General features: G+C 52.5%; 1 protein-coding gene and 1 long non-coding RNA gene across 3 annotated transcripts; one reads left to right on the top strand and one right to left on the bottom strand.

Moving 5' to 3' along the window:
* Positions 1-342: 342 nt before the first annotated feature.
* TICAM1 (TIR domain containing adaptor molecule 1) lies at positions 343-17,627 on the bottom strand. 2 transcript variants are annotated; one of them, XM_045863275.3, is made up of 2 exons: positions 17,477-17,627; positions 343-7,252 (listed from the first exon to the last, which is right to left on the bottom strand). In XM_045863275.3, the coding sequence occupies exon 2, from the start codon at positions 7,119-7,121 to the stop codon at positions 4,818-4,820; it is 2,304 nt and encodes a 767-aa protein (XP_045719231.1). In that variant the 5' UTR covers positions 7,122-7,252; positions 17,477-17,627; the 3' UTR covers positions 343-4,817. The 2 variants fall into 2 exon arrangements, with proteins under 2 accessions (XP_045719231.1, XP_064428991.1); XM_064572921.1 differs by lacking the exon at positions 17,477-17,627 and adding an exon at positions 15,702-16,557.
* Positions 9,260-14,472, top strand: LOC135361798 (uncharacterized). Its single transcript, XR_010405800.1, has 3 exons — positions 9,260-9,432; positions 9,926-10,057; positions 13,986-14,472. It is a non-coding gene; the product is annotated as an uncharacterized LOC135361798 (long non-coding RNA).
* Positions 17,628-27,887: the final 10,260 nt, after the last annotated feature.

Here is a 27,887-nt window from a genome sequence, read left to right as displayed (position 1 = left end):
CCACCTGCAGCAGGAAGCCTCCCATGACTGCCCCCAGACCCAGGGCCCCCACAGTGGCCTCTGCATCCCCCCATCACACCCAGGACCACCCCGGCTGCAACCACCTAGTGGTGTGTCTGTCTCCCCCACAGAGCTATGAGCCCCGTGAGGGCAACAACAGGGTCTGCTTTAGTCAACACTGTCCACCAAATCTGAAACCATCCCTGGCATACACTAGGTGCTCAATACATACCATTCGGTGAACGGATGACAAAACGAATGGACAGGACATTCACCAGCAGGCAGGAGGGAAACAGAACAAAGAGGTTATTTTTTTTTAATATTTTATTTATTTATTTGAGAGAGAGAGAGAGAGAGCACGAGTGGGGGCAGGGAGAGAGGGACAAGCAGACTCTTCCAGGGAGCCTGACGTGGGGCTCGATCCCAGGACCCTGAGATCATGACCTGAGCCGAAGGCAGATGCCAAACTGACTGAGCCACCCAGGCGCCCCACAAAGAGGTTATTTTAAAGATAAAAAGATGTGCCCATTAATTCAAAGTCATTTATTAAGCACCTGCTATGTGCCAGGTACTGGGGTCCAGCAGTGAAATCAACAGATAAAATTCCCATCCTCTTGGGAAGGCAGATGATAAACAATGTGCTCAGTGAATAAGTGACTTACTATTTTTGTCTAAAAGTGCTAAGCATTAGGGAACAATAGAACGGGGTGGGGAGGGTGGATGAGGTTGTAAATGATTTTAAGTGGGGTGATCAGAGAAATCTCCATTGAGAGGATGACATTTGGGCAAAAATCTGGAGGAGGTGAGGAGGGGGCTATGTTGGCGTCTGGAGGAAGGGCATTCCAAGGCGAGGGAACAGCTGTGTAAAGGTCCTAGGGCAGGACCACATCTGTGTGTTGAAGGCCGTGTGGCTCGTACAGACTAGATGGGGGGGGGAGAGGGAGAGGAGGGGAGGGCAGGTCGCGCTGCGCCTTGGGGGCGGCGGGGAGGACCCGGGTTTGTACCTCCAGGGAGGTGGGAGCCCTGGAGGACGGAGGGCAGAGGAGGTGGACCTCTGGTGGACCACCCAGATTGCGCCGGAGATGCAGAAGATTTGCAAGATTCAAAGTCCCTCAAGTTCTGCCCAGGCTCGGTGGCAGCCACGCATGCACTGGGTGACACTGGGCAATGCATTGCCGTCTCTGGGCCCAGAGAGCGGGAGGACATTTGTACAAGATCTAATCATCTCAGAAAGACATCATTGCTAGCAGGGACAAATCATCTGTTATTGATGCATGTTTCAGAGTTCTTAAAGAAGGGGAAATTTTCAAAAAAATTCCCCACTATTTTTCCTTAAGGCTGTTTGTCCTAGTGGGAATAGGGGGTTTCCCAGGAAACACCCCAGGCCTGGTGGCCACTGGGGGCGCACTGGCCTTGGAGCGGTGGCGGCCACCAGGGGGCGCCAGGGCAGCAGGACGTGTGGCTGAGCCCCCAGCTCTGGCGAAGCGCTGCTCTGTCTGGAGCTGTCCAAGCTCACACTCTCGCCTCCGGGCCTTTGCCGGTGCTCTGTGCACCTCCGGGAGCTCTCTTCCCAGCCCATGGCTCATTCCACCATACGCCTCAAGTCTCAGCTTGCTTCCTCCTTCCAGAATCTTCTCTGAATCCCCCCAGGCTGGTCAGCAGTCCCCTTTGGGCCGCCGCAGCTCCCTACACTTCTCCATCACAGGCCTGATTCCCCTGGTCACTGTCTCTGTCTCTGGCAGCTGACCGTGAGCCCTGAGAGAACAGGACAGTGTTGTCTCAGGTCACCTTGGGGGTATGGTGACCACTCAATTGCCCCTGTGCCCACAGGTGCCTGCACCCAGTAGGAGCTCAATAAATGTGGGTGGATAAGTAGATGGATGAATCACATCCTCTCCACCCACTGCCCAGGGAATTCCATAGGGGGCAGGGATAGCGCCCCAGACGGACCTGCACACAGCAGGTGCTCCACATATTGTTCCTCAAAAGGATTCACTTCCTGAGCAACTACCCTGGGCGCTGAAGACACTACAGTGCCCCAGACAGATCCAGGAGCCAGGAAAGGAATAAGACTATTTCACAGAATAAGAAACAAAAACAAAAACAAAAAACAATAGATGTAATGAACGAGCAGTCTCATGATCTCCGTATGGGCTGGAACCCAGTAGAGACACCTGGCTCCTTCTTCAGCCCCCAAAGGCTACTGCGTGCTGTGTGACCTTGGATAAGTGACTTCCCCTCTCTGGGCCTTAGTGTCCTCATCTGTAAACTGGGGACAAGGATAGTCTCCAGCTCCTGGGCTGCTGGGAGGATGAAATAAGTTCAGCCAGCATGTAAAAGCCTCGGCCCAGGGCTTTCAAAATGCTTGTCCTTTAAGTATGCTGGAGTGACACGGGGACGTGCGAAGTATTGGAGCTCCAGACCTGAAGTCACTAGGACCGATGGGAAAGATGAGGTCCAGGAAAGGGCTGTGACTTGTCCCAAGTCTCACAATGTCTCAGGGATGAAATAAAGACTCACGCTCTGAATGTGCCCACTTGTACCTCCTCTGCCTCCACCTGGGTCCAGTCCCCATCACGGCTGGACTGGATCTGCTCTGTTGCCACTGCTCTGGTCCCAGGTTCAGCGCTGCGCCCTGCCCCCCCCCCCCCCACTTCCTGACCTGTCCTTCCCAGAGCAGCCACCAGAGGGCGCCTGTGAGCACTCGAGTCAGGTCCTGCCCTCCTCTGCCCAAGGCCTTCCAGGACTCCCACCTCCCTGAGGGAAAAGTCCAAGTCCTCCCCGAAGCCCCCAGGGCCCAGCAGGAGCCTGCTACCGACCCCTCCTTGCCCTCCCCTCCTCCCTCCCTCCCCTTCTCTCATTCTGCTCCAGTCACACAGGCATCCTTGCTGTTCCTCCAACATGCCAGGTAGGGCTCTGCCCCAGGACCTTTGCCCACGAGCTGTTTCCTCTGCCCAGAAAATCACCCCAGTCCTCAAGCTCTTCTCATCCTGGCCGGCTCCTCTTCCTACGGGTCTTGGCTCTAACATCACCCCCTCAGAGAGGCCTTCCCTGGCCACTTGGGCCAAAGTTTTCCCCCCTGGGACACCCCCATCTCACTGTTCATTTCTTCTGATAGCCCTTCACTTTCTGAAATTATCTCACTTCTTCCTGTGATGACTCATTCGCTGTCCCCTCTCCTCCGCCTCCGACTGAAAGGAGAGCAAGGGATAGATTGCGACTGCCTTTGCTCCTAGGGCACTGCAGTGCCTGGGACAAACTGGGTACACAGTAGGCGCTCAATAAATGTTCACACGAACGAATGGCCCGTTCATCGCAATCGTCCAGTTATTTGCAGCCAGCTCTCGCCTCCATGATCAGAAACCGTCTGTCCACGAACCCAGCCCACCTCGGCCCACCCTGGAAGCTGGTCTCCTGGGCTCCTCCCCAGGTTTCACTTCAGGGCTGCGGAGGCTCCAGGAAGCTGAGCCCCAACAAAATCTGAGTCAGCGACTAAAATAACCAGTGGTATCTGACGGCCTGGGTGACTCAGCCAGGCCCGCCCTCCGGGGCCCCAGGAAACGGAGGAGAGGGCTTGCAAAGTTAATGTTTGAGCCAGGCTGTTAGGTGGGAGGGGCTGGCAGCTTCCTGGCTCCTCCGGCTGGAGTTCGCCCTTGCCTTGCGGCGCTCCCTCCCTTGGAAATTATAATTCCTCCACTTCTGACCCGTGTGACCGTGCGGACCCAGATTCACCCCTTTGAGCCTGTTTTCCCTCTCTGTAAAATGAGCCCAACAATATAAGCTTCTACTCTGAGGGAGGTCAACTTTGGGGATTAAAATAGGTTCAGGAGCGCCAGGCTGACTCAGTGGGTGGAGCGTGTGACCCTTGATCTCAGGGTCCTGAGTTCGAGCCCCACCTTGGGCACAGAGATTACTTTTAAAAATAAAAATAAAATCGAATACGTTTAGATCTTCAAAGCCTGCACAATCCGTAAATGTGAGTGCCCAACAAGTGTTAATTCTATCCTTTCTCAAAGGTCTGTGACCCTGAAAAAAGATTAATCCCCTCCTCTCCAGCTGGCGGTTAATGAGCACTTACACTGCGAGGTTCAGTGTCTCAACACAGGATCTGCTGACAACCTTGAAACATCAAACCCACTTCTCAGATGAGAACTCGAGGCTCAGAGAGCCGAAGGCCCTTGCCTAAGATCACATGGTCGGATCTGAGCCCAGCAAGGTGGGGAGTGGGGGACACGACACATCAAGGCAGGAACCTTTGGCAAAAAAAAAAAAAAGGAGGGGCTACAGCAGTAAGTGCTAAGTGTCCCCCGGTGTCTTTTCTCTCCATGTTCTCTGGTATTAGAACCAAAACTTTTAGCAAAGCCCACGGCCCAACAGAAGACTACATTTCCCAACGTCCCTTGCAGCCGAGGGACCACGTGACTAGGCTCTGGCCAATGAAATGCGAGAAACTGCGCACGACGTTCGGTCCCTGCCTTACACGGGGAGAAGCGAGCTCCTCCCTCCTGGTTCCCTTTTGGGGAACAGTTGAAGTCTCCCAGAGGAGAACGGCACCGCAGAAACGTTCAATAAATATTTATTATAGTTAAAACACGGTGCCCACATCCCCCAGCCCACTCCCCCCCCCACCACCCGGGTGAGAATTTGTAAATGCCACATCCAATTCTGGCCACCCTGCGCGCCAGGAAGTCGTCAGGGCCCATTTCGCAGTTTCCGGAGAGCGGCCGATGACGTCACGCTCCTCTGCCCCCACCCCCCGCCCCCGGAAACGGTGGGGGGCGTCGCCAAGGTCCGGGTCCTCGGGCCCAGCCACGCGGTCACTCTGCTCCTTGCGTCTTGTCCTCGGGCGCCTGGGTCCCTCTCTGGTTCCACATGTGGTTGTTGAGGCCCAGCTGCACCATCTGGGCGTGGTGGATGATGAGGGGCTGCAGCCCGGGGCTCTGAGGGGGCGCCGGGCCGGGCGGCGGGAAGGCGGGGGGCGGCGGGAAGGCGGCCGCGGGCGAGCCGGCCGGCCACGGAGGCTCAGCGGCCGGCTGATGGCCCGGCCGGGAGGGAAAGGGCGGGGCGGCGCCCAGAGGCCCCGGGCCCCCGGGGGGCACCGGAGTCCCAAGTGGCATGTGGCTCCCGAAGGCCGCCCGGAGCGTCTCCATCTGCGCCTGCCAGGACAAGCAGCTCTGGACGTAGGCCGAGTAGGCGGCGTTCAGTGCTGCTACCTGCCGCTGCTCGCCCTCCAGGCGCCGGCGCTGCTCTTGCAGGGCCCGCACGTCCTGTTCCTTCCTCCAGCGCGCCTTGCGGGCTCGTAGTGTCTGCGGCTTGAAGGTGTTGGCCACCCTCCTGGCGAAGATCCGGGAGTGCTCGTCCAGCCACACCAGGCCGACGAGCAGGCTGGACGTGTGGGGGCTGAGCTGGGCCTGGGAGCTCTCCAGGGGCAGGAAGGGGATCACGCAGTCTTGCCACCCGGGCCGCGTGAGGCTGCTCATCAGCGAATGGCCCGCCTGGTGCTGGCCCAGGTGGCAGTCGAAGTTGGGGGTGAGCAGCAGGATGGTGAAGGCCGAGTGTTCGATGGCGTCTTGCAGGCAGTGCAGCTCGCCCCGCCCGGGCACCTGGAAATCCTCACAGAAGGTGGCCCCATCAGGGACCCCCAGGGCCTCGAGCCTCTCCCGGACTCGCAGGGCAATGTGTTCATCCGCCGCAACGTGCAGGATCACAAAGTTATAGAATTTCTGCTCTGACTCCAACTCGGGAGAAGGGGGGCACGGGCTGGAGGAGGCCAGGCCAGTGGAAGAAGAGGTCGATGATGAAGGGCAGGGAGGGGACGTCCTTAGGGCTGAGGGCGCAGGTGGGCATGAGCTGGCCACCTGGGAAGCGGTATCTTCTACAGGAAGTGGGAGTGGGGGCCGGTCCTTGTCAGGGCAAGTGTTTCTGGAGGGCGAGGGGAGAGATTTGGGGGCTGCCAATGCTTCTGTGCACTCCACCGGGTAGTAGGTGCTGATTTCCAGAGCTTTGGGGGAGTCGGGCTGGCCAGGGCTTGCATCTGGGACCAGCTCAGTAAGCCTAGGGGCTGAGCTGTTTGGTAGCATCCGGGAGCTGGCAGTCTCCCCCGATGAGGGGCTGGCAGTCTCCCCCGATGGGGGACCCGCAGCCTCCCGCGATGGGGGACCGGCAGCCTCCTCCGATGAGGGGCTGGCAGTCTCCCCCGATGGGGGACCCGCAGCCTCCCCCAATGGGGGACTGGCACTCTCCCCGGATGAGGGGCTAACCACCTCTCCTGATGAGGGGCTGACAGTCTCCCCCAGTGGGGGGCTGGCCGTCTCCATCGATGCGGGGCTGACAGTCTCTTCCGAGGGTGGCCAGCTCACCTCCTCAGGCTCCTGGCAGCCCATGGGGGCAGGCTCGGGCACCGGGCTGGCCTGGGGCTCGTCACACAGCTTGCTGGGCCTGTGGTAGCTGCGGTGGTGGCTGAAAAAGGGCATGGTGGGCGACTGGCTGATTTCCAGATTGCTGGCCAGGGAGGCGGGGCTGCCGGTGGATCTCAGGGAACGCCCTCTGCTCCAGCCCGAAAGGTGCTCGATGGGCTGGGGAAGGCTGCGGGTGCCCGAGGGTGACACTGAGGATGGTGGCAGGCAGCCCAGATCAGAGTGAAGGGGCTGGAAGCTCCCTGGGTCCCCGATGATACCCCACCCACAGTGGTCCTGGGCCTCTCCCTGGAGCTCTGCGAGCCGGTGGTCATTCCTGGAGCTGAACGTATGGAGGGCAGCCTGGTAGGCCATGTCCCGCAGAGTGGCCGGGCACAGCTTCTCCTCAGCGAGCAGGTGGAATACCCGGGCAACTGCCCAGGACAAGTCTGGGGGCTCCTCTGGGGCCTCGGCGCTGTCCATGCCGGCCCACTGGCGGGCCACAAGCCGGGCCACCGCATCCGCCTTCAGCGCTTCCAGGGAGATCCTGGCCTCGGTCTCCTGGCCCAGCTTCAGGAGCACCATGGCATGCAGGAGGTCCGCCCCCCGGCAGCCTGGGCGCAGGGTCTTCAGCTTGTGCTTAAGATGCAAGAGCTTGTCCTGGCCTGCAGCACCTAGAATGTCAAAGGCACCGGAGAGCGACAGGCCCGTGCAGGCCATGGGCATAGGTGAGTGCGGCCGTGGGCAGCAGAAGCACTGGGTGGTGGAGGCATGTTCCACACCACCTGCCTTCCTGCATGCTCAGAGTCCCCTACGTGCTCACCATACCGAGTCTCATGGGGGACACGGCAGTAGACCTGTGAAGCAAGAGAGACACAGTCACCTCCAGAAAGGGGATAGCTCTGGGAGGTGGCCCAGACACCCCCATCTACCCACTTTCCGGTGCCACCACCACCTATCAGGGTGACCTTGGGAAAGATGTGTCACCTCCCCCCGCCTCCATTTCCTCCTCTGCAAGATGAGGGCAGCCAACACTTGCCTGGTGTCACCCAAGAGGTAGACCCGACTATTTTTCCCGTTTGCATGTGACAAAAATCATGCCAGAAAAGGGAAGTCACTTGCCCAAAGTCACACAGCCAGTGGGTGACAGAGCTGGGATCTGAACCCATGAAATCTGGCTCCGGAGGCTGAGTGCCCAACCACAGAACTATACTGCCTATTGGGAATAATAATAAGCTCACTTGTGGGATTGTTTCAGGGAATTGTGCTGCCTTCACATAGGGAAAGTTCTGAGCCTGATGACCAGAAGTCAGTAGGTAGAGGGAACATCCTGGACTCCTGGCAACTCCGGCCCCGGTCAAGCCTTCAGATGAGGCAGCTGCCGGCCAGCAGCTTAACAGCGACCTCGAGAGAGCTTCCAAGCCAGAGCCACCCAGCTCATCTTCCTCCAGATTCTGACACCCAGGAACTGTATGAGATGATACATGTTTGTGGTTTTTAAACCACGACATCCTGGGGTCCATTTCCTACCTAGCTGCTGCAGGTAGTGATGTTAGCATGAGGAACTAACCATTGCTGAGAGCCAGCTCCAGGCCTGATGGTGCTGCCAAGCCATTTGGAGACTATTCCTTGCTCTCCATGTCTCAACAAATGCCAAGCTGGTTCCTACCTCGGGCTCCTTGCAAGTGCTGTTCCCTCTGCTTGGAGTGCTCCTTCCTCAGACCTTTGCCTGAGGGACGCTAGTCTCATCATTCAGCTCTCAGGCACAATGGCACCATCTCTGCAGCCCTGCACGACCCCGCTGTCCTTCCCAGTCTGTCTCTCCCACGTCACCTTGTTCCCCCCAGCGTGTCACTGGGTGAACTTTTCTTGTGTGTTACTTTTTGCATTTGCTGTCTGCCTCCTGGCCACCTGGCACCCATGGATGGGGCTGAGCCTCTCCTAACCCTGCTGGGCTGCTGAACCACAGAGCGGGGACCTAACCTTGTGGGATGAATGAATGAGGCTAGAACTCATATCCTCCCAATGCTGTGGATGAAAAAAACAGGCACAGAAAAAGGCCTTTCGGGGCGCCTGGGTGGCTCAGTCGGTTAAGCGTCTGCCTTCAGCTCAGGTCATGATCCCAGGGTCCTGGGATCAAGCCCCGTGTCAGGCTCCCTGCTCAGCGGGGAGCCTGCTTCTCCCTCTCTTTCTGCCCTTGCTCGTGTGCTCTCTCTCACGCTCGCTCTGTCCCTCAAATGAACAAATAAAATCTTAAAAAAAAAAGGCCTTTCACAAGGGCACACAACAGGATGCTAGGGAGAGTATTCCAAATCCCATAACTGAGGTCACCCAGTGCTCAAAGCACATCATATTCAGACTTAGAAAAACAAAAACACAAACCACCATTTCAGATCCATTCCAGGAGACTGAGAACACTTTATATGTCCTTCAGCTGGGCTGGGACTCCTGTCTGGTCCACCCTAGTGCCCACAATGACACCCCCAGAGCCTAGAGCAGTGCTTCTCAACCAAGAACACCTCTGACCACCAACCACCCCTACCCTTGGCAATGTCTGGGGACATCGATGGTTGTCACGACCGCAGGGAAAGGTGTGCCTGGCATCAAGTAGATGGGACCCAGGATACTGCTCACTCCCCCTCCCCTGAGCAGTACCTAGGACAGCACCCCCGACAGAGAATGATCCAGCCCCAAATATTGCTCAGTGCTGACATTGAGGATCCTGGTCTAGAGCAAAAGCTGACTCATAGATCACAGACCATGAATCACAGACCTCAGGGCAAAAATGATTCAGGATTTTTTTTTTAAAATCCTTTTTTTTTTTTTTAAGATTTTATTTATTTATTTGAGACAGAGAGAATGAGAGACAGAGAGCATGAGAGGGAGGAGGGTCAGAGGGAGAAGCAGACTCCCTGCCGAGCAGGGAGCCCGATGCGGGACTCGATTCCGGGACTCCAGGATCATGACCTGAGCCGAAGGCAGTTGCTTAACCAACTGAGCCACCCAGGCGCCCTAAAAAAATCCATTTTGAGTAGATGTGAGTCACTGGGGCACCAGGGCCAAGGTCAAAGATTCCAGGAAGGTCAGATGCAGGCCAGAGAGAGCATGGGGAGAGCCAGCACTGGGAGCAGAAGTGCAAGGGGGACAGGACTGAGCTGACCCCAGGAGCAGGGCAGAAGTGGCCAAGAAGGAGCAGAGGGGGTGGCACTTGGGGGAAGGATGTAGAGAGGCAAGTGGCTGTCTGGCTGTTTCAGAAATAGAAGTGGCCCGAGATGCTGACATGAGGACTTGGTGGGGGGTGAAATGGCACAGACCCCCCCACCACCACCAAATGCAGCTGACTTCCTCCTGTGGAGGACAGACAACCAACAAATGAGTGACATTCACAGCACATTCCCATCAGCTGGGAATAAATGTTACGGAGAAACACGAGGAGGGAAGGAGGGTCATGAACCCCAAGAGTCAGGGGTGTTCACAGTTTTAAACAACGTGGTTCAAGAAGGCCTTGATGACAAGAGAGATTTCAACAGGACATACAAATGTGACCCAGAGGGACATCTGAGGGAAGAGAGTTCCAGGCAGAGGGAACAGCATGAGCAAAGGCCCTGGGGCAGGACCAGCCCAGAGTGATGGAGGAGCAGCGAGGATGCCCGCTTGGCTGAGTGAGTGAGGGGAGAGAGGGAGGAGGGGAGGGCAGGGAGGGGACCCGGTGGGTCCTGCAGGGCTGTGTGGGCCATTGGGGGAGGACTTGGGCTTTCACACGGAGGGAGGTGGGACCTGAACATTTTGAACCACCTTAGACCTGTCTAAATGTGGTGGCTGTGACTTATGTGTATTGCCCTGAGGAAAAACAACTCCACGGGACCACATCAGCTAATACTTCAAGAGAAGCCAGAAATGCAGAGTTTCAGGAAACTGCTAAATTTGCCAAGTTGGCAATCAATGCAAATAACTTTTTTTCTTTTTAAGATTTTGTTTATTTTTCAACAGAGAGACAGCCAGAGAGGGAACACAAGCAGGGGGAGTGGGAGAGGGAGAAGCAGGCTTCCCGCAGAGCAGGGAGCCCGATGTGGGACTCGATCCCAGGACCCTGGGATCATGACCTGAGCTGAAGGCAGACGCTTAATGACGGAGCCATCCAGGTGCCCAATGCAAATAACTTTTTAAAAAAGATTTATTTATTTATTTGAGAGAGAAAGAGAGAGCGCCTGAGCAGGGTGAGGGGCAGAGGGAAAGGAGAGAGAACCTCAAGCAGACTCCACGCTGAGTGCAGAGCCCCACGCGGGGCTTGATCTCACAACCCTGAGATCACAACCTGAGCCGAAACCAAGAGTCAGACGGTCAATCAACTGTGCCACCTGGTGCCCCCTCAGATATTTTTAAGAGACCTCGTGAGCTTAAAAAAAAAGAAGAAAAAAAAGGTGGGCCAATATGCAATCTGTGGAGTAAAAACTCCAAACATATTTGTTGCGTGATAAGTAATGAAGCGTGTAAGAAGGAGGAAGGGAAACATTCATTCAAGGAGCAATTTTCCAGCATCTGCCAAGTACTGGGGACCATTGAACATACCAGGACGGAGAAAGAAAACAGAAACAGACTCTTTCCTCTTAGAGCTAACAGTCCAGTGGGCATGATATTTATATATAATATGTATATATAATATATACATAATAGGGCAGTAACGTGGGCATGCGTATCTATAATATATAACCTAGCGGATCCCCTTAATTGAGGACTTACTCTAGGCCACTGGTCTTCTTGCTGTTCTTCAAACTCGCCAGGCACGGTCCTACCTCAGGACCTTTGTACTGGCTGTTCCTGCTGCCTGCAACGCTTTTGCCAGGTAAACCCACAACTCACTCCCTATCCTCCTGCAGGTTTTTTTTTTTTTTTAATCAAGATTGGCTTGATGATGGGGCACCCGGCTGGCTCTATTAACAGAGCATGCGACTCTTGATCTCATGGTCGTGAGTTCAAGCCCCATGTTGGGTATAGAGATTAGTTAAAAAAAATAAATAAACCACAACTGCACATAACTGCCTAGAACAGAGAACAATGACACTCAGGACACTGTGCATAACTGCCTTGGACAGAGGTCACTGGGCTGTTTTCGTATTTTTTGGCACGCAGCAGTGCATGGCCACTGTCCGTTACTGAGGGGTCGCAGCGGTAACCGTGTCGCCCTCAACGCTGAAAATATTCACTTCCTGGACCTTTACAGGAAACAGGCTTGATTTTTTCCCCACTCGAAGGGGCAAGCTTGACTAAGATGACACAGCAAGTGACAGTTATTTGGCATCCATGTACGTAACCACACAACCCAAAGCCTCTCTCTCAAGCCCATATAATTACTGTGAAGCATAACGGGCTGTTACTGGCTGAACTGTGTCCCCCTGAAGAATTCACAGTTGGAGCCCTAACCCCCGGGACCTCAGAATGTGACGTGCATTTGGCAATAGAGTCTTTACAGGGGTGCTGAAGTTAAAATGATATCGTTAGGGTGGATCCTAATCCAGAGTGACTGGTGTCCTTGCAAGGAGAGGAGGGGAGGACACAGACGTGCACGGAGTCATGACCCGTGAGGACCCAGCGTCCACACGCCCAGGAGAGACACCTTGGAAGGAACCAAACCTGCCCACGGCTCGATCTCAGACTGCCAGCCTCCTGAGCCCTGAGAAAATACATTTCTGGTGTGTAAGCCGTCCCGTCTGCATTTTAAGGCAGCGCCATGTGGCTACTGAGCATTAAAAATGTAGCCACTCCTCCTAAGGAGAAACTGAATTTTTTTTTAAATATTTTATTTATTTATTTGATAGAGAGAGAGACAGCGAGAGAGGGAACACAAGCAGGGGGAGTGGGAGAGGGAGAAGCAGGCTTCCTCCCTGAGCAGGGAGCCCGATGGCGGGGGCTCGATCCCAGGACTCTGGGATCAGGACCTGAGCTGAAGGCAGACACTTAACGACTGAGCCACCCAGGCGCCCCGAGAAACCGAATTTTAAACTGGGTTCATTTTTAATTCATCGAAATTGAAATTGATAAGCCGAGGCAGCATTAACTATTCTCTCCCTGTTAAACACAGTCTTGTTCTAGAAGGGCCCGATTTCGCTTTGAAACTGATGAAAATACAGCGTGGTAAAATACACACCAGATTTTGAAGAATTAGCACACAAACACACACAGAAAGATAGGTAAGATACCTCATTAGTAATGTTTTATATCGGTTACACGTTGGCTCTATTGCGAGAGATAAAATGTATTGAGAGAATGAACTTGACTTGTTTCACTTTTTCCTTTTGTTAATGTAACTGCTAGGAAGTGTAACATAGCATAAGCACCACACTTTATGTTTCTTTTGGGCAGCAAAGAGTTTAGACGTTGGCACCACGACCCAGTAAGGTTGGGATCATCAGCATCTTTGACACAGGAAGTAGCCTAGGGTCACAGAGCTCCTACGCAGCACGGCTACCTGGGGAGCGGGACGCAGGCTAATGCAGGACACACTTAATCTAGGTGCAAGTGAGCAATAAGACTCAGAGACGGCGCATAGCTCCTCCTAGCTATGATGTGAGCTCCCCATCAGCTGTGTAAGGGGATAAAAACGACATTCAAGATCGACTCCTGCCCAACCGTCAAGTCTTTCTGAAATTAGCAAGGTCGCTACTTGGAATATGGTCTGATATCCCCCTTCAACAGCAAGGAGTCCCAGATCAACCGTTCTTTCCACTTCCCGAGGACTCCTGGGAGCAGCTGTGTATACAACTTAAAAGGAGAAAAACTCAGATGTGTTGGCACGTGCCCTCCAAATTTTAACAGATAAAAGGCACAGCGGATAAAATGTGCAGAAGCGTAGCACCTGGGAGATGGCGGGGGTGGGGGGGGGCGCTGGACACCACATTCTGTTTCCTGCTGCGTTCGCTTTGAAAAGTCATCAAGTTCGACTTTGGATTTGTGTCCTATTCTGAATTCAGGTTATACGTCAATAAATTAAAAGGAAAAAAGTTCAGGGCGCCTGGGTGACTCAGTCGGTTGGAAGTCTGCCTTCAGCTTAGGTCAGGATCCCGGGGATGGATCCTGGCATCGGGCTCTCTGCTCAGCGGGGAGTCTGCTTCTCCCTCTCCCTCTGCCCCTCCCACCCCCAGCTCATACTCTCTTTTGCTCTCTCAAATAAATAAATAAATAAAGTCTTTAAAAAAAATAAAAGGAAAAAAATTCTAAAAGAGTTCTCCAACTCCACCACCCGCAACAATGTAGTCAGCGAGAACATAGCAGTGGCTGTCCTTGTCTGAGGGCCAACGTCCCCCTCATCCATGTGACGCCCACCTGAAATGAGTCACCTCCAGGGCAAGAGAGAGCAGTTGGTAGGCAAAAAATGCCCTTGGGGTTCCAATCTCAGCTCCACCACTCCCAAGCTAGAAGGGCAGGCCGTGTGCACACGGGTGCCTCAGTGTTCTCATCTCTGAAATGGGTGCAATGAGAAGCCCTATCTGCTAGCGTCAGCAGGGGTTGGAGAGGCTCACACACGTACAACCATTGGAGGGGTGCCTGGCACTCCATGGGTGCTCTGTGGGCATGACTCCTGCCCCCTTCCAGCAGCCACCAGACTTGGAGGCCCTCCAGGGAAGGCTCAGCCTGTGCGCCAGCCTCAGAAGAAGCAAGACAGGACCACCCCCGCCTGCATTCCTAGAAAATATCGGAAGCCACACAACCGTTCTCCACCTCCCCCCGCACCTGCCTGAGCCCTGACCGTGGCAGCACCAGCTTTGCCCGACTCCCAGGACCGGCCCCCCAGCGTGTTCTCCATCCACCCTGCCCTGCCCAGCTCCCACCCCTACCTGCCACAAACCCGGCTCTCATTCTGCCCCACCCTCCACGGCCTCCAGGGCAGAGTACACCGCGCAGCCCACAGCGTGGATGCCCTGTGACAAAAGTACCAACAGGGGTGGGGGCCTCGCTCTGCCACCTGCCCTCTTGTGGAGCCCACTTATGTCAGTTTCCTCAGAACCGGGAAGTGGCCCTCCCCATGAGCAGGAACTCAGTATAACAACATAATAATGCATAAGAATAAATAAATAAAACTTGGCAGAACTTATTTTTTTCTCTTCCTCTTCTTAAAACATTTTTAACCACACCTGGCTCATGCCCATTCCCTCCTCTCCTCCTCTTCCACAGTCTCCAATGTCTCTCCGTGCATCGGGCAAATATTCGTTGAGCACCTACTATGTGCTAAGACCTGTTGTAGGTGCTGTTGCAGCCCAAGATGCACAGATCCCCTGCCCTCGCAGAGCTCATAGTCCAGTTGGGGAAAACCGATAATAGATGAGAGACTGATCCACTGCAGAGAATGAGAAGTTTATGAAGAAAATGAAACAGGGTGTGGTAGTGAGGAACCAGGGAAAGTCTACTGAGGAGCGAGGGAGGCCTCTGGGAGGAAGCGAATGGGAGCTGAGACCTGAAGAAGGGATGAGAGTGATTCAGGTGAGATCTGGGGGAAGAAAGTTTCAGGCAGCAGGAATAGCACGTGCAAAGGTCCTGGGGTAGGACAGGCTGGCATGTGGGAGGAACGATGAGGAGGCCCGTGTGGCTGCAGCAAAGTGAGCGAAGGGGAGAGAGGGACAGGGGGGCAGGTCGTGCCGTGGGCCTTGGGGCCAGCTGGGAGGTGGGGGCCCTGGAGGGCTGTGGGCAGAGGAGGGCGGGGCCTGACTCAGCGGCTCAGGGGCGCCCTCTGGCGGCTGCTTCAGGGAGGACAGAGTTGGGAGCAGGGGCAGGAGCCTGGGACCTGGACCCGCTCAGGCAAGCAATGACAGGGGCTGGACCGGGTGGGGATCTCAAGGAAGGTGGGGAATAGTTGGATTTGTGGATAATTTGGAGAAAGGGAGAGGATCATGAGGAGGCAAGGAGGGCACCTTGGCTTTGGTCCCAAATACTTGATTTAGAAAATGTGGAAAAGCTGGTTTGTGATTAGGAGGGAGAAATCAGAGGTGTCTCAGACATGACTCATTTGATGGGTCCTCCCTGTGGGCCCCTGTCCCCTCCCTGCCCTCACCTCCTCCCAGTCCCCCTTGCTCCCTCCCATCCAACCACACTGCTCCTTAAATACACCACACTGGATCCTGCCTCAGGGCCTTTGCATTGACTGTTCCCTCAGCCTAGGGCACCCTTCCCCAGATGCCTGGCTCCTTTGCCTCCTTTAGGTCTCAGCTCAAATATCACTTCCTCGTCAAGGTCAACCTTGGCCACCTTGCCTAAAACTGAAGCCCATTCCTGCACACTCCTTGCTTTATTTTTCTCCTTCCAACTTCTCCTTACCTGACACTATAGGTTTCCCAACTTACTTTGTTGAGAATGCATCGCTTCCCACCTGAGTCAGCACCGCTAAAACAGGGATATTCATTTATCTTGTTCACAGCTGCATTAATGACTGGCACACAGGTGGCACTTAATAAATAGTTTGACAGGATCAATCAATGAATGGACAGAACAGCACCTGGCACACAGTAAGCACTCCGTAAATGTTTCCTGCTGAATCCTCTCCCCAGCAAGACAAAAAGTCTAATCTGCTCCCACCAGGACTGGCACAGCCTCGAGGCGCCATTCAGTCCTTTTGGCTGATTAAGAAATGTTACAAGACACAGAAGGCAAAACATAGCCAGACTGTCCCTGAAAAATATGCAGGAGACCAAAGGGACATTTGTTCACTACGTGTTTACTGAGCACCTACTATGCAGTGGGCACCGGATGAAGCACATGGCAACCTTGGAAGTTAGGACTATTTTGTGCACATCAGAAAGGGAGGCACAGAGAAGTATAGCCACTTGCCCTGGGTCACACAGGTGGAAAGTAAGGGGGCAGGGATTTAAACCAGGCAGCCTGGCTCCAGGGCCCCCGCTCTTATTCACCAAGTACCGACTCTGTGGGGCCCCTTCCGGTGCCTGGATCTGAGGAATCCTCAAGCCAGGCCAACCGAGAAGCTGTCGGATATCCACTCTCTTCATCGGGCACACATCACCGTGACCATTCACGGGGTTTTGCCTATTGTCTTGACTGAGGACCCTGTGGGGGCACTACTCTGCCCCTGGTTCTTCATAAATGTTTGCTGAAGGATGAATGCGTGCCCCTATTCAGAGGAGGAAACAGGGGCCCAGGCAGGAGCCCCCTGAACCCACCTGCCCACCCCCACAGGCCGGAACCCACGCCCTGACCTCCAGCTTGCCTGGGCGTCACAGCAGAGCCCCCTCCCCAACCTCCTACTTCAGCCACAGGGAGAGGGAAGAAATGGGAGGGGTGCCCTGAGGATCTCCAGGTCTGAGTGCTGACGGCAGAAGTTCCTAGGCGGGTAGCAACCAACCCCAAGCCCCACCAGAAGGGGTGGAGGTGTGGGGCCTGGAGACTCTCGGATCTCCGCTGCTGGGGGCCCGAGCCCAGGGAAGCACGCTCCTGCCGCGGGAGGGGGGTCCCGGGAGCCCCTGGGAAAAGTGGATTCGGGACCCAGAAGGGGCTGGGGGGAGGGGCGGCGCAGGCGGGGCAGGAAGAACTGGGTGCTGGGACAGAAGAAATCAGAAACCTGTGTGTGTGTGTGTGTCTGGGAAGAAATCAGAAACGTGTGTGTGTGTAACGGGGGGGCGGGGGGTACTGGAGAGGAATCCGGAGGGTTGGGGAGAGATACCGGATGTTAGGGAGAAATCCGGGATGTCGGGGAGGAATTCTGAGTGTGGGGAAGAATCTGGGGAGTTGGAGGGAAATCGGTGGCGTTCGGAAAGAACTAGGGTGTTGGGGAGGGACCCAGGAGGGTGGGAAGGAATCGGGAGGGTGGGGTGGCCTTCGAGGTGTCGGGAAGGAATTCGGTGTGTTGGGGAGAGATCTGGGGTGTTGGGGAGCAATACGGCGAGGAGGGTGAGGAGGAATCTGGGTCGGGGAGGACCAGGGCCACCCGGGAGGGCAGCTGAGCGCTGAGGGGGGCACCGAACAAGGGGCGCGAGGGCACCATGAGCGGGGGGTGGGGGGAGCAGCTGGGCGCGAACCCTAGGGAGGAGCCGCAGCCTCCCCAGCCCAACCCAGCCGGCGCTGGTCCCCTCGCCACCTACCTGGGGTCCCGCTCCATCGATCGCCGGCGCGGGGGCTGGAGGCCGGGAGGCCTGGCGACGGTGCCCGCGGGTGGCTGGGGGCGGAGGGCGCGCGGGCGGCTCCACCCCCGGCCTCCGCCCGCCCCTTCCGCGTCCCGCGGGGAGCGAGGCAGGAAGGTGAGGTCACACTTGCCTCGCGGGACAGGGAAAGTCCCCGGGGCGCCCCCCTGCGCCCCCCTAGGGCTGCCATCTTCGGCGACTTTGGGCACATCCCGCGCGGGCGCTGGGGACCACGAGAGGGACAGAGCCTTGCCCTCGGGGCGCCCGCAGTCTAGGGAGAGAGTAACTACAATTTAAAAATTAGATCATCTCAGCTAGTGATAATGCTCTCCCCGGAATAGAACAGGGGGATAGGGTAATACTGGGGGAGGGCTACCCGAAATCGCCACCCTGGGGGGGGTTTGGGGATCCCCAGGTGCCTGGAAGAGGGGCAGCTGAGATGGCATATCGTGATGCTGCAAACATAACATTTAAGAATTCATAAGGGACCCTAACCTTTTGGGGGTCCTGAACCCAGTGCACACATGTCCATTGGTCATAGTTAAGATGTGGGACCACCATACTTTTGGGGACCCACGAAAATGTTTTCATTTCTTTTCAAATCAGAAAGAAAATAATGACTATGGTTCATCCTGGATTATATTAGTCTTTATACCAACAGGGTTGTAAATATAATTTTTATTCGTTTATTTATTTTAATGGACAAGGGCCTATGAAAGTCGTAATGCCTTTGACGGGGTTTCTTTTTCAGTTTGGAGAAGCTCAGAGCGTCTTCTCAAAATACCATCTGTAGATGCGTAAAACAAAATACAAGAAGTTACAAGGAAGTCTTCCTTATGTTGAAATACATCTATTAAAATATTTTTCCAAAACGACTTAGTGGGGCGCCTGGGTGGCTCAGTTGGTTAAGCGACTGCCTTCGGCTCAGGTCATGATCCTGGAGTCCCGGGATCGAGTCCCGCATCGGGCTCCCTGCTTAGCGCGGAGTCTGCTTCTCCCTCTGACCCTCCCCCCCTCTCATGTGCTCTCTCTCTCAAACAAATAGATAAAATCTTAAAAAAAAAAAAAAAACTACTTAGTGATCCATTATGACTATAAACACAAGGTGGTCCATCCATACGTGGGAATATCATTCAGCCTTCAAAAAGAAGGAAATCAGTATCTGCTACAGCCTGGATGGATCCTGAGGACATCATGCTCAGTGAAATAAGGCAGACACAAAAGGACAAATCCTGTCTGATTCCACTCATAGGAAGTCCCTAGAAGAGTCAAATTCGTAGAAAAAGGAAGTAGATGGTGGGAGCCAGGGGCCGGGGGAGGGGTGGGGAGTTAGTGCTGAATGGGGACAGAGGTTCAGTTTGGGAAGACGGAAAGTTCTGGAGACGGAGGGTGGGGGTGGCTGCACGACAGTGTGAGTGTGCTTCATGCCATGGAGCTGTGCACTTAGAGATGGTTAAAGTGGTAAGTTTCATGTTAAGTATATCTTACCACAAATTTAAAAATTGTGTTTAACACATGTAAGATAATCACTTTAAAATCCTTTTTTCTTTCTTTTTTTTTTTTAAAGATTTTTATTTATTTATTAGACAGAGAGAGACACAGTGAGAGAGGGAACATGAGCAGGGGGAGTGGGAGAGGGAGAAGCAAGCTTCCCGGGGATCAGGGAGCCCAATGTGGGGCTCGATCCCAGGACCCTGGGATCATGACCTGAGCTGAAGGCAGACGCTTAACGACTGAGCCACCCAGGCGCCCCTAAAATCCTTTTGAAATAGAGCTACACTGAAACAAACAAGGCTTCGGGCTACGCCTTTTTATTTCCCACCATCTTAACTGACAAGATCTAATAACCACAGGTGTCTGCCGTATTTCAAGTTGTTTGCAGCAAAGCAATCTAATATGAAAATATCTATGGGTTTCTATTGGGGACAAAGTCACAAGTCCTGCTGGTGCCTTCATTCATAATTGAGGAAATGGCAAGTATCGGTCAGTGAAAATAAAGACGTGATTTTTCCCCCCATTACTTCATGGATCCCATCATCAGGTTCCCATGAGGTCCACGGACCCCAGGCTGAAGTTCGTGTAAAGTGTCATGAGAGGAGGATCAAATGGAAGTTAGATTAATGCTAATTCCTCCCCACCTAGTGTGCCTTACTTAGTGTGTGTCTCTGGTGGGAGAGAAATTTTATTGAGTACCTACTGTGTGCCAGGCACGTCTAGGCTCTGGGGATCCATTGGGGAGGAAGAAGGAAGTGGTCCCTACCTTTGGGGCCTCTGCAGCTAGGGAGGGAGAAGGCATTAAGCCCATCTTCCCATGCCTCTTGGGTCCCCCGCCCTTGTCCCACCATCTCCAACTTTTGGAGTTTCATTAGGTACTTGTCCCCACACCAAACACATCTTGGTGGTCATCTGATCCATGTTTTAAAATAGCCCTCCCAGGGGGATTGGAATGTGCCCATTTTATAGGTGAGAATACTGAGGCTCAGAGAAGGTAAGGTGGAGGGGGAATCCAGGCTTCTGGGGGAAACCCTGAGCTGCAGATGAGTAAATCTGACTGCCTGTGATGGCTCACTAAGCATGGCTGTATTACAACTTACTGAGTCCCCAGTCATTGGACACGCTGCTTGCTTCCACTATTCCCCGGGAATTTTGTGTGTGTGTGTGTGTGTGTGTGTGTGTGTTAGACTATATTTAGTTCAAATTTATAAAGTTAAGTCTTACAAACTCAGCAACACAAAGGAAGCAACAGTAAAATATGTATAAAATCTACAACCAAACAAGATTTTCAAAATTTCCCACTGTACAGATTTTCTATTACATTTAGTTGCTTAATAAATAACACACTCATGAATTTCTACTCTCCAATCTCTTTTTTTTTTAAAGATTTTATTTATTTGTTTATTTGAGAGAGAGAATGAGAGAGAGAGCAAGAGAGAGAGCACATGAGAGGGGGGAGGGTCAGAGGGAGAAGCAGACTTCCTGCCGAGCAGGGAGCCCGATGCAGGACTCGATCCAGGGACTCCAGGATCATGACCTGAGCCGAAGGCAGTCGCTTAACCAACTGAGCCACCCAGGCGCCCCTCCAATCTCTTCATATACATAAAGGTATATGTGAATAATGGAAAATCCTAATCCAGACCTACATTTCTTCAAGTTCATATATACCCAATTTGTTTTCTCAGGCAAGCTCAAATATTCTTGTGTCTTTGCAGATGTGGATTCCTGTTCTTGGAAAATCTTGTTTCAGTCATTCAAAGGCAGTCAAAGTTAGAGGTATTGCCAATCTTTGAGTCCTTTCAACACAGTGAGTAGTTTCAATTTTCTCTGAAGGACAGTCTACAGATCAAAACTTTAACACGTCTTAACATCATCTTCTCTATCTATAAGCAGTTTCCCAGTGAAGTCTTTTACATGGAAATTCAAATCTCTGAGATACGCATTATCTTTAGGGTAAAGACCTGCTTGGCAGATTTATCTTTGACCAGTTTATATGGCCCTAATGTCCTTGTGCCCGTGGTGGCTAAAGTATGGAAGCCTTGTAGCCCCTATTTCTTTCAGTGCATATTTACATTTGTAGGATATCCCAGGGTATTTCTTTACTTGGGTAGTTTACAAAATGTTTTATTTTGGATGCTAATGTGGGTAAATCTTCAGTTATAATGCCAAAATTTTGATCCTCTTCATCAAAATTGCCTGTTCTCTTTTTAAAATTATTTCTAAGCTTTTGGAAATATTTGGTATCTCTTAAATATTTTGGAAAATAAAGTGATGACAAGCATGATGACAAATATTATATGTAATATATAAGCATTGAACTTAAACATGTATTTGTATTCTCAAATCAAAATATTGATTTTGTGTACAAATATCTAAGGGCACATTCTATGGAAATACTGTAAAACATTAAAATTTAGTGATCATCTCCTTATAGAATGCCAAAGGATCTTTTTTTTTTTTTTAAAGATTTTATTTCTTTATTTGAGAGAGACACACAGCGAGAGAGGGAACACAAGCAAGGGGAGTGGGAGAGGGAGAAGCAGGCTTCCCGCTGAGCAGGGAGGCCGATGCGGGGCTCCATCCCAGGACCCTGGGATCATGACCTGAGCCGAAGGCAGACGCCCAACAACTGAGCCACCCAGGCGCCCCCCAAAGGATCTTTATATATGTTCCTCTTATGTTTTGACACAAAAATTTTTTTTTTTTAATACCTAAGAAGTTAGCACTTTGGTCTGTGGGGAAAATAGTGAACTACTTATTTGAAAATGCCAATTACAAAGCTATCTCAGGAGGCCAGCACTAAGGTGGTGGTTGTGAACACCGCGCAGGGAATGTCTGAGTGCTGGGTTCAAATCCTCACTCTGACACCTTATAGCTGTGAGGTGGGACCGAGGGTGAGCCCGCTGAATCGTGCCTCAGTTTCCCTCCCTTGTAACCTGGAGATGCTAACAGCACTCTCTCCAGGGGTTGATGATAGGCTTAGGTGACTTAGCGGACAGCGTTTCTCTAGGATGGCTGTGGAGAAGGGGAACTTCTCAGACTTCTCCTCAGACGTGGAGAATATACATTCTCACTTTTACTAAATACTGCCCGACTGTTCTCCAAATTAGCACTCCCTGGTTACACTCCACCGGAAGTGAACAAAAGGGCTCATTTCCCTCATCACCTCCGCATGTTACTTTCTCTTTCTTAATTTGTATTGAAGGATAAAATCATAGACCCTAAAGAGTGTAAATCTTAACCGGACAGCTCAGCGGACTTGCGCATCCATATGTACTCCCTGTAGCCAACATGCAGATTGAGCCACGTATATGTCATTTCCAGCCCCTGGAATGCCCTGAGCCCCCTGGGCAACTCTCTTCTGGTTTTTCTCACCATAGCTGAGCCTGTGTTTTGAAATTTCACGGACATGGAATCAGGGTATGGGTTCTCTTGGGTCTGGTTTCTTTTGCTCAATATGGCGCCTGTGAGTTTCACCCATGATGTTGCTCTGGACCTTAAAAAAATGAAACAGCCAGTTATTTTACCAGCAAAACGAGCTAATTCAGGAATAACAGAGGGATTGCAATTTGGGATGGCAAGACATGGCAAATCATAGCCAAGTCCAGAGAACAAAGGGGAGGAGGAAGCTGGGAGGGACTGCTTTGAAGGAAAGTCCATTGGAGGAGAGGATGACTTCTCATTGAGTTGTGGTGGTTCCTCATTGGCTGAGTGGTGGTGGTTCCCCATTGGTTGAGTGGTGGTGGTTCCTCATTGGCTGAGTGGTGGTGGTTCCCCATTGGTTGAGTGGTGGTGGTTCCTCATTGGCTGAGTGGTGGTGGTTCCTCATTGGTTGAGTGGTGGTGGTTCCTCATTGGCTGGCTGGGCTGTTGCTGGGCAGGAGAAAACCTTGCTCCTGCTGGGGTAGTAAAGTAGGCTTGTTCCTGCCAGAAGTTCCTGTGTGAGAGCTCCCCCTTTCTGGGTTTTCTGACTCCATTCTAAGTGCGGTTTCTCTTTATTAATTTTTTTAAGGTGTTTTTTTTTTTTTTTTTTTTTTTTAAGATTTTATTTATTTAGGGGCGCCTGGGTGGCTCAGTTGGTTAAGCGACTGCCTTCGGCTCAGGTCATGATCCTGGAGTCCCTGGATCGAGTCCCGCGTCGGGCTCCCTGCTCGGCGGGGAGTCTGCTTCTCCCTCTGACCCTCCTCCCTCTCATGCTCTCTCTCATTCTCGCTCTCAAATAAATAAAATCTTTAAAAAAAAAAGATTTTATTTATTTATTCATAAGAGAGAGAGGCAGAGGGAGAAGCAGGCTCCCGGCTGAGCAGGGAGTCCGATGCGGGACTCGATCCCAGGACCCTGGGATCATGACCTGAGCCAAAGGCAGATGCTCAACCATCTGAGCCACCCAGGCGCTCTTTAAGGTTTTTCTTTTTAAACAAGTATTTCTTGATTTTTAAAAATATATTTTAGTTATTTAAAGTAGACCGCACACCCAGTGTGGGGCTTGAACTCATGACCCCGAGAGCAAGAGACCCCAGCTCCACTGACAGCCAGCTAGGCACCTCTTTATTAGTTTTCATATTGTGAATATTAGTAACTTATTCATGGTTTTTGCTGCATAATATTCCACCATGTGAGTCTCTCCCAGTTTTTTCATCTGCTCTCTTTTGGATACAAACTTGGGTTTGGGGGCTATTAAGAATAAAGTGGCCATGACCATTTGAGGTCCTCTGTGTGGACATCTGGTCACATTGAGCTTGGGTATAAACTCAGGAACACTGAGAGCTAGAACAGGGGAGGTGCCCAGGTTGTAAAGGTTTGTAAACCTTTGTCCAAACCCAGAGGCCCTGGGAGAAGGTGACAGCATCCTGCTTTGCTGATGAGAAAGCATAGAGGGTCATTTCAGTTCTCTAGTGGGGCTGGAGGGAGACCCCAAATCTCCCTTCTCACGCCTGTGTCTTGGCTGGGGACAGACATTGTACTGGTCTATCCCATTGCTCCAGCACCAAGCATTTGCTTCCCTGCCCCCCAAAACCACACTGTTACCCTCTGCTGGAGATGTGCCCACACCCTTAGCCCTAGTAACATGTGTGACTTCATGATGTTTAGTTACTGCAGCGAAACACATTGCAGCTTTTTATTTTTATTTTTATTTTTTAAAGATTTTATTTATTTATTTGAGACAGAGAGAATGAGAGACAGAGAGCATGAGAAGGAGGAGGGTCAGAGGGAGAAGCAGACTCCCTGCTGAGCAGGGAACCCGATGCGAGACAGCAGCTTTTTATTTTATTTTATTTTATTTTAAAGATTTTATTTGAGAGAGAATGAGAGAGAGAGAGCACATGAGAGGGGGGAGGGTCAGAGGGAGAAGCAGACCCCCTGCTGAGCAAGGAGCCCGATATGGGACTCGATCCCGGGACTCCAGGATCATGACCTGAGCCGAAGGCAGTCGCTTAACCAACTGAGCCACCCAGGCACCCCACATTGCAGCTTTTAAGCACTGGGAGAAATATTCTTGTCTAAGCAGTAAGACGTGACAGGAAGGTCTCAAGAAGGGGCTGGCAAGCTTTCCGTGTAAAGGGTCGGGTAGTAAATATTTTAGGCTTTGGGGGCACAGACGGTCTCTGTTGCATATTTTTGTTTGCTTTAACACCCTTTAAAAATGTAAACTTTTGTGGGGCACCTGGCTGGCTCAGTGGGTAGAGCATGGGACTCTTGATCTTGTGGTCACGAGTTCAAGCCCTCTGTTGGGGGTAGAGCTTACTGAGATAAAGAAAGAAAAATGTAAACTGTTCTGAGCTCATGGGCCATGCCAACACACAAGCGAATGAACAGCCCTTTGGGTGGCATGTGAGGATTTGCACTTTTGGTCTAAATCATTTTGCTCAGTGACTGCATGTAGAAAGTAGTCATTACTAAGTTTGAGAGGCAGGTTTTCTGGTGTATCTGATTTTGATTTTGTAATTGCATCTTCTTTTTCTCATATTGCCCCGAAATGTTGAATCTTTTTTTTAAATTGAGATGTACTTGGCAGAGAGCACAGTATTCATTTTAGGTGTAGAACATAACGATTTGATAGGTGTATATGTTGCAAAATGATCACCCCTGATAAGTCTAGTTAATGTCTGTCATAGCTACAATTGTTTTTCTTGTGGTGAGAAATGTTCAGATCTACTCTCTTAGCAACTTTTAAGTTTACAGTACAGGGTTGATTACAGTCACCACACTGTTGTTACATCCCCGGGACTGATTTCTAACTGGGGGTCTGTACCTTTAGATCCCCCCTCACCCATTTCTCCCACCTTCCACCCGCAATGTTTAATCTTCAGATCCAGCAAAAGGGGATACAGCCAATTCTTTTAACCATCCACTTTATGTATGTCCAAACATGCATGAGGCATTAAGAGCAGTGAGCATGGGGGTCTCGAGAGGGAAAGGGACTGTGCCAAGCCCTTTCTATCCACCAGAGAAGAGGCTTTTCATACCCACTCTACTGAGTTTCAGAGAGGTGACCTGGCCAACTCCCATGGAAAGGGGTAGAGCTGAAATTTTCCCTTGGGGCTGGTTTCAGAGCCTACGTCCTTATACGCTGCTCTCTAATCTCCCCAAGCCAGGCTGGGCTCTTTCCATATGTGTTTTCTGGACAAGTTACTGGAGTGAGCTAAGCAGGTAAGAGGAGCATTTAAGGGTTCACTTCAGAGGGTCCAGCTCCTAATGGGGAGACCAAGGAGAGTGCACATCTGCTCAGAGACCTCCCAACTTCCAGAAAAAAGCCAAGGTCAAGATCAAGGTGTGCAGGAGACCCATCTTGCCTTCTCCTGTACCTGCCATTCCTTCCTTGGCCCTCCCCATTGGCAATCTGGCCACCCACACCCCCCCCACACACACAATTTGACAAACCAAGAGCTCAGACAAAAGAGAAGACTCTCCCACCTCCCACCCCACCCTTTATTTTAGAGGGGATCTCCCAGGGCCATCGACATATTTTTTTTTACATAAAGAAAAGCAGTCTTTCGTCTGTCAGAACGGGAACAGACACAAAGGAATAGAATGGATGTTACTTGTGACAAGGGATGGTCCCCTAACGACATCATGATGACTTTATGATAGAATGGGGGCGAACGTGTTTAAACCCACGAAGTTAGTGCTGACTTGTCGTGAATCAAGAGCTAATCAGTACACCCCATTTGCGGAGGGAGCCATGGAAGATTGAAGAGGGGCAGCCCGCCCTGTAAGTTCCTCCAGCAAGTCTGGGTGCAGGCAGGAAGACAGGAGCCCAGACCAGCCTGTCAGACCCTTACTGGCCAGGAGACTTTGAGGAAACGATCTGATGTTCCCTGCCTCAGTTTTCCCATCCACAGTATCGGAAGCTCAGTGCACCCAGCCCAGAGGGTTGAGATGAGGCTGAAGCTAACATGGGCCGGGTGCTCAAAGCAGCGCCCGGGTCCCGGTAACACCCAATGCTAGCTTAGTGTTGTTAGGTGCAAAAAGAGACTTGCTCCCTGACAGATTAGTGGGGCCGTATGGGGAAACTCGGGGATTCATTTAAGCAAAAACGCAGAAAAAGAAGTGTTTGGGGTGAAGCCAGCTGACTTGGTGGTTCTCACCAGGGGGCCATGTCTGAGGACACCCGTGGTGGTCACGACTTGGGGGACGGGTAGTGCCTTTGACATCAAGTGGGGGGGTGCTAGGGATGCTTCCCGACACCCAGATGCCCAGGGCGGCTCCCAGAGAGCGACTCGGCCCTGATGTCAGAAGTACTGAGGGGGAGACCCTAAGAGAACCTAAGTACCAGGTTTTTCAAATGCGCAGTCCTACACGATCTTTGCTCCAGATCTACGTGGAAGCTGGTCTGGGATGATGACACTGAGGGCTAGAGAGGCCGAGGCCCGCCCAGGGTCACTCATGAGGGGACCAGGGAGCCGGCTGGTGCACGCACGCCCCAACCCCCAGCAGGAGCACGGGACGCCAGCCCCTGGGAACGTGCAACAGGCAGAAGGAGCAGGACTGTGCCGTCACGGACGCAGCGAGGGAGGCAAGCCCCCGCCTGGCACTGTGCTCCTGTCCCTTCAGCCGTAAAGTGGGGACACCTAACCCACAGAGCAGAGGCGATTAAGAGGGTTGGCGTATGAGGCGAGTGGGACAGCCCTGGGCCAGAGTGGGCACGACAAGAGGATTCGGTTTCAGTGTTTTCTAAGGAGATGTGAGCACAGCAGTGGGAATACGGCCAGTCACAGAAGGGGACAGAAATTCGGGAATCTCCCAGCTGGGGTCTGTCCAGGGACAACCTGGAGTTCCCTGGGCCCGGGATGAGTACCCCAGGGCTGCTCTAACAAAGGAACGCAGACTCAGAGGCTGAAAACACCACAAACCTATCACCTCCCAGTTCTGGAGGTCAGAAGTCTGCAAGGAGTCTTATGGGGCTAAGATCAAGGTGTCGGCAGGGCTGGATCCTTCTGGATGTTCAGGGTTGGGGGATCCTGTTTCCCTGCTTTCTCCGGCTTCTCCAGGCTCGGGGTCCCTTCATCCATCTTCAAGGTGAAGAGAACATCCACCCATCTCAAATTCTAACCTCTGCCTCTGTCCTCACACCCTCTCCGACCGACCCTCCAGCCTCCCGCTCATAAGGAACCTCGTGATGACGTTAGGGCCCACAGGGATCCATCAGGACCACCCCGCCCCCATCTCCAGATCTCTCACTGAATCCCAACTGCACAGTTCCCTTTGCCACGTGAGGGATTATATTCATAGATCCTGGGGATCGGGATGGGGACATCTTTGGGGGGAGCTTGACACACCATTCCCCGGTCGGGGAAAAGCAGCAGGCCTTCTGCTCCTGCCAGATCCCTCGGACACGGCACAGGGGGCAAGACTCGTTGGGGGGAGGAGATGAAGGA

The sequence above is a fragment of the Mirounga angustirostris genome, unplaced genomic scaffold (assembly GCF_029215605.1).
Source record: "Mirounga angustirostris isolate CCGP_5_RB_7025 unplaced genomic scaffold, mMirAng1.0.hap1 SCAF_1, whole genome shotgun sequence".
NCBI classification, from domain to species: Eukaryota; Metazoa; Chordata; class Mammalia; order Carnivora; family Phocidae; genus Mirounga; species Mirounga angustirostris.
The sequence above is the reverse complement of the archived record's forward strand: the minus strand, read 5'-3'. Positions and strand labels throughout refer to the sequence as shown.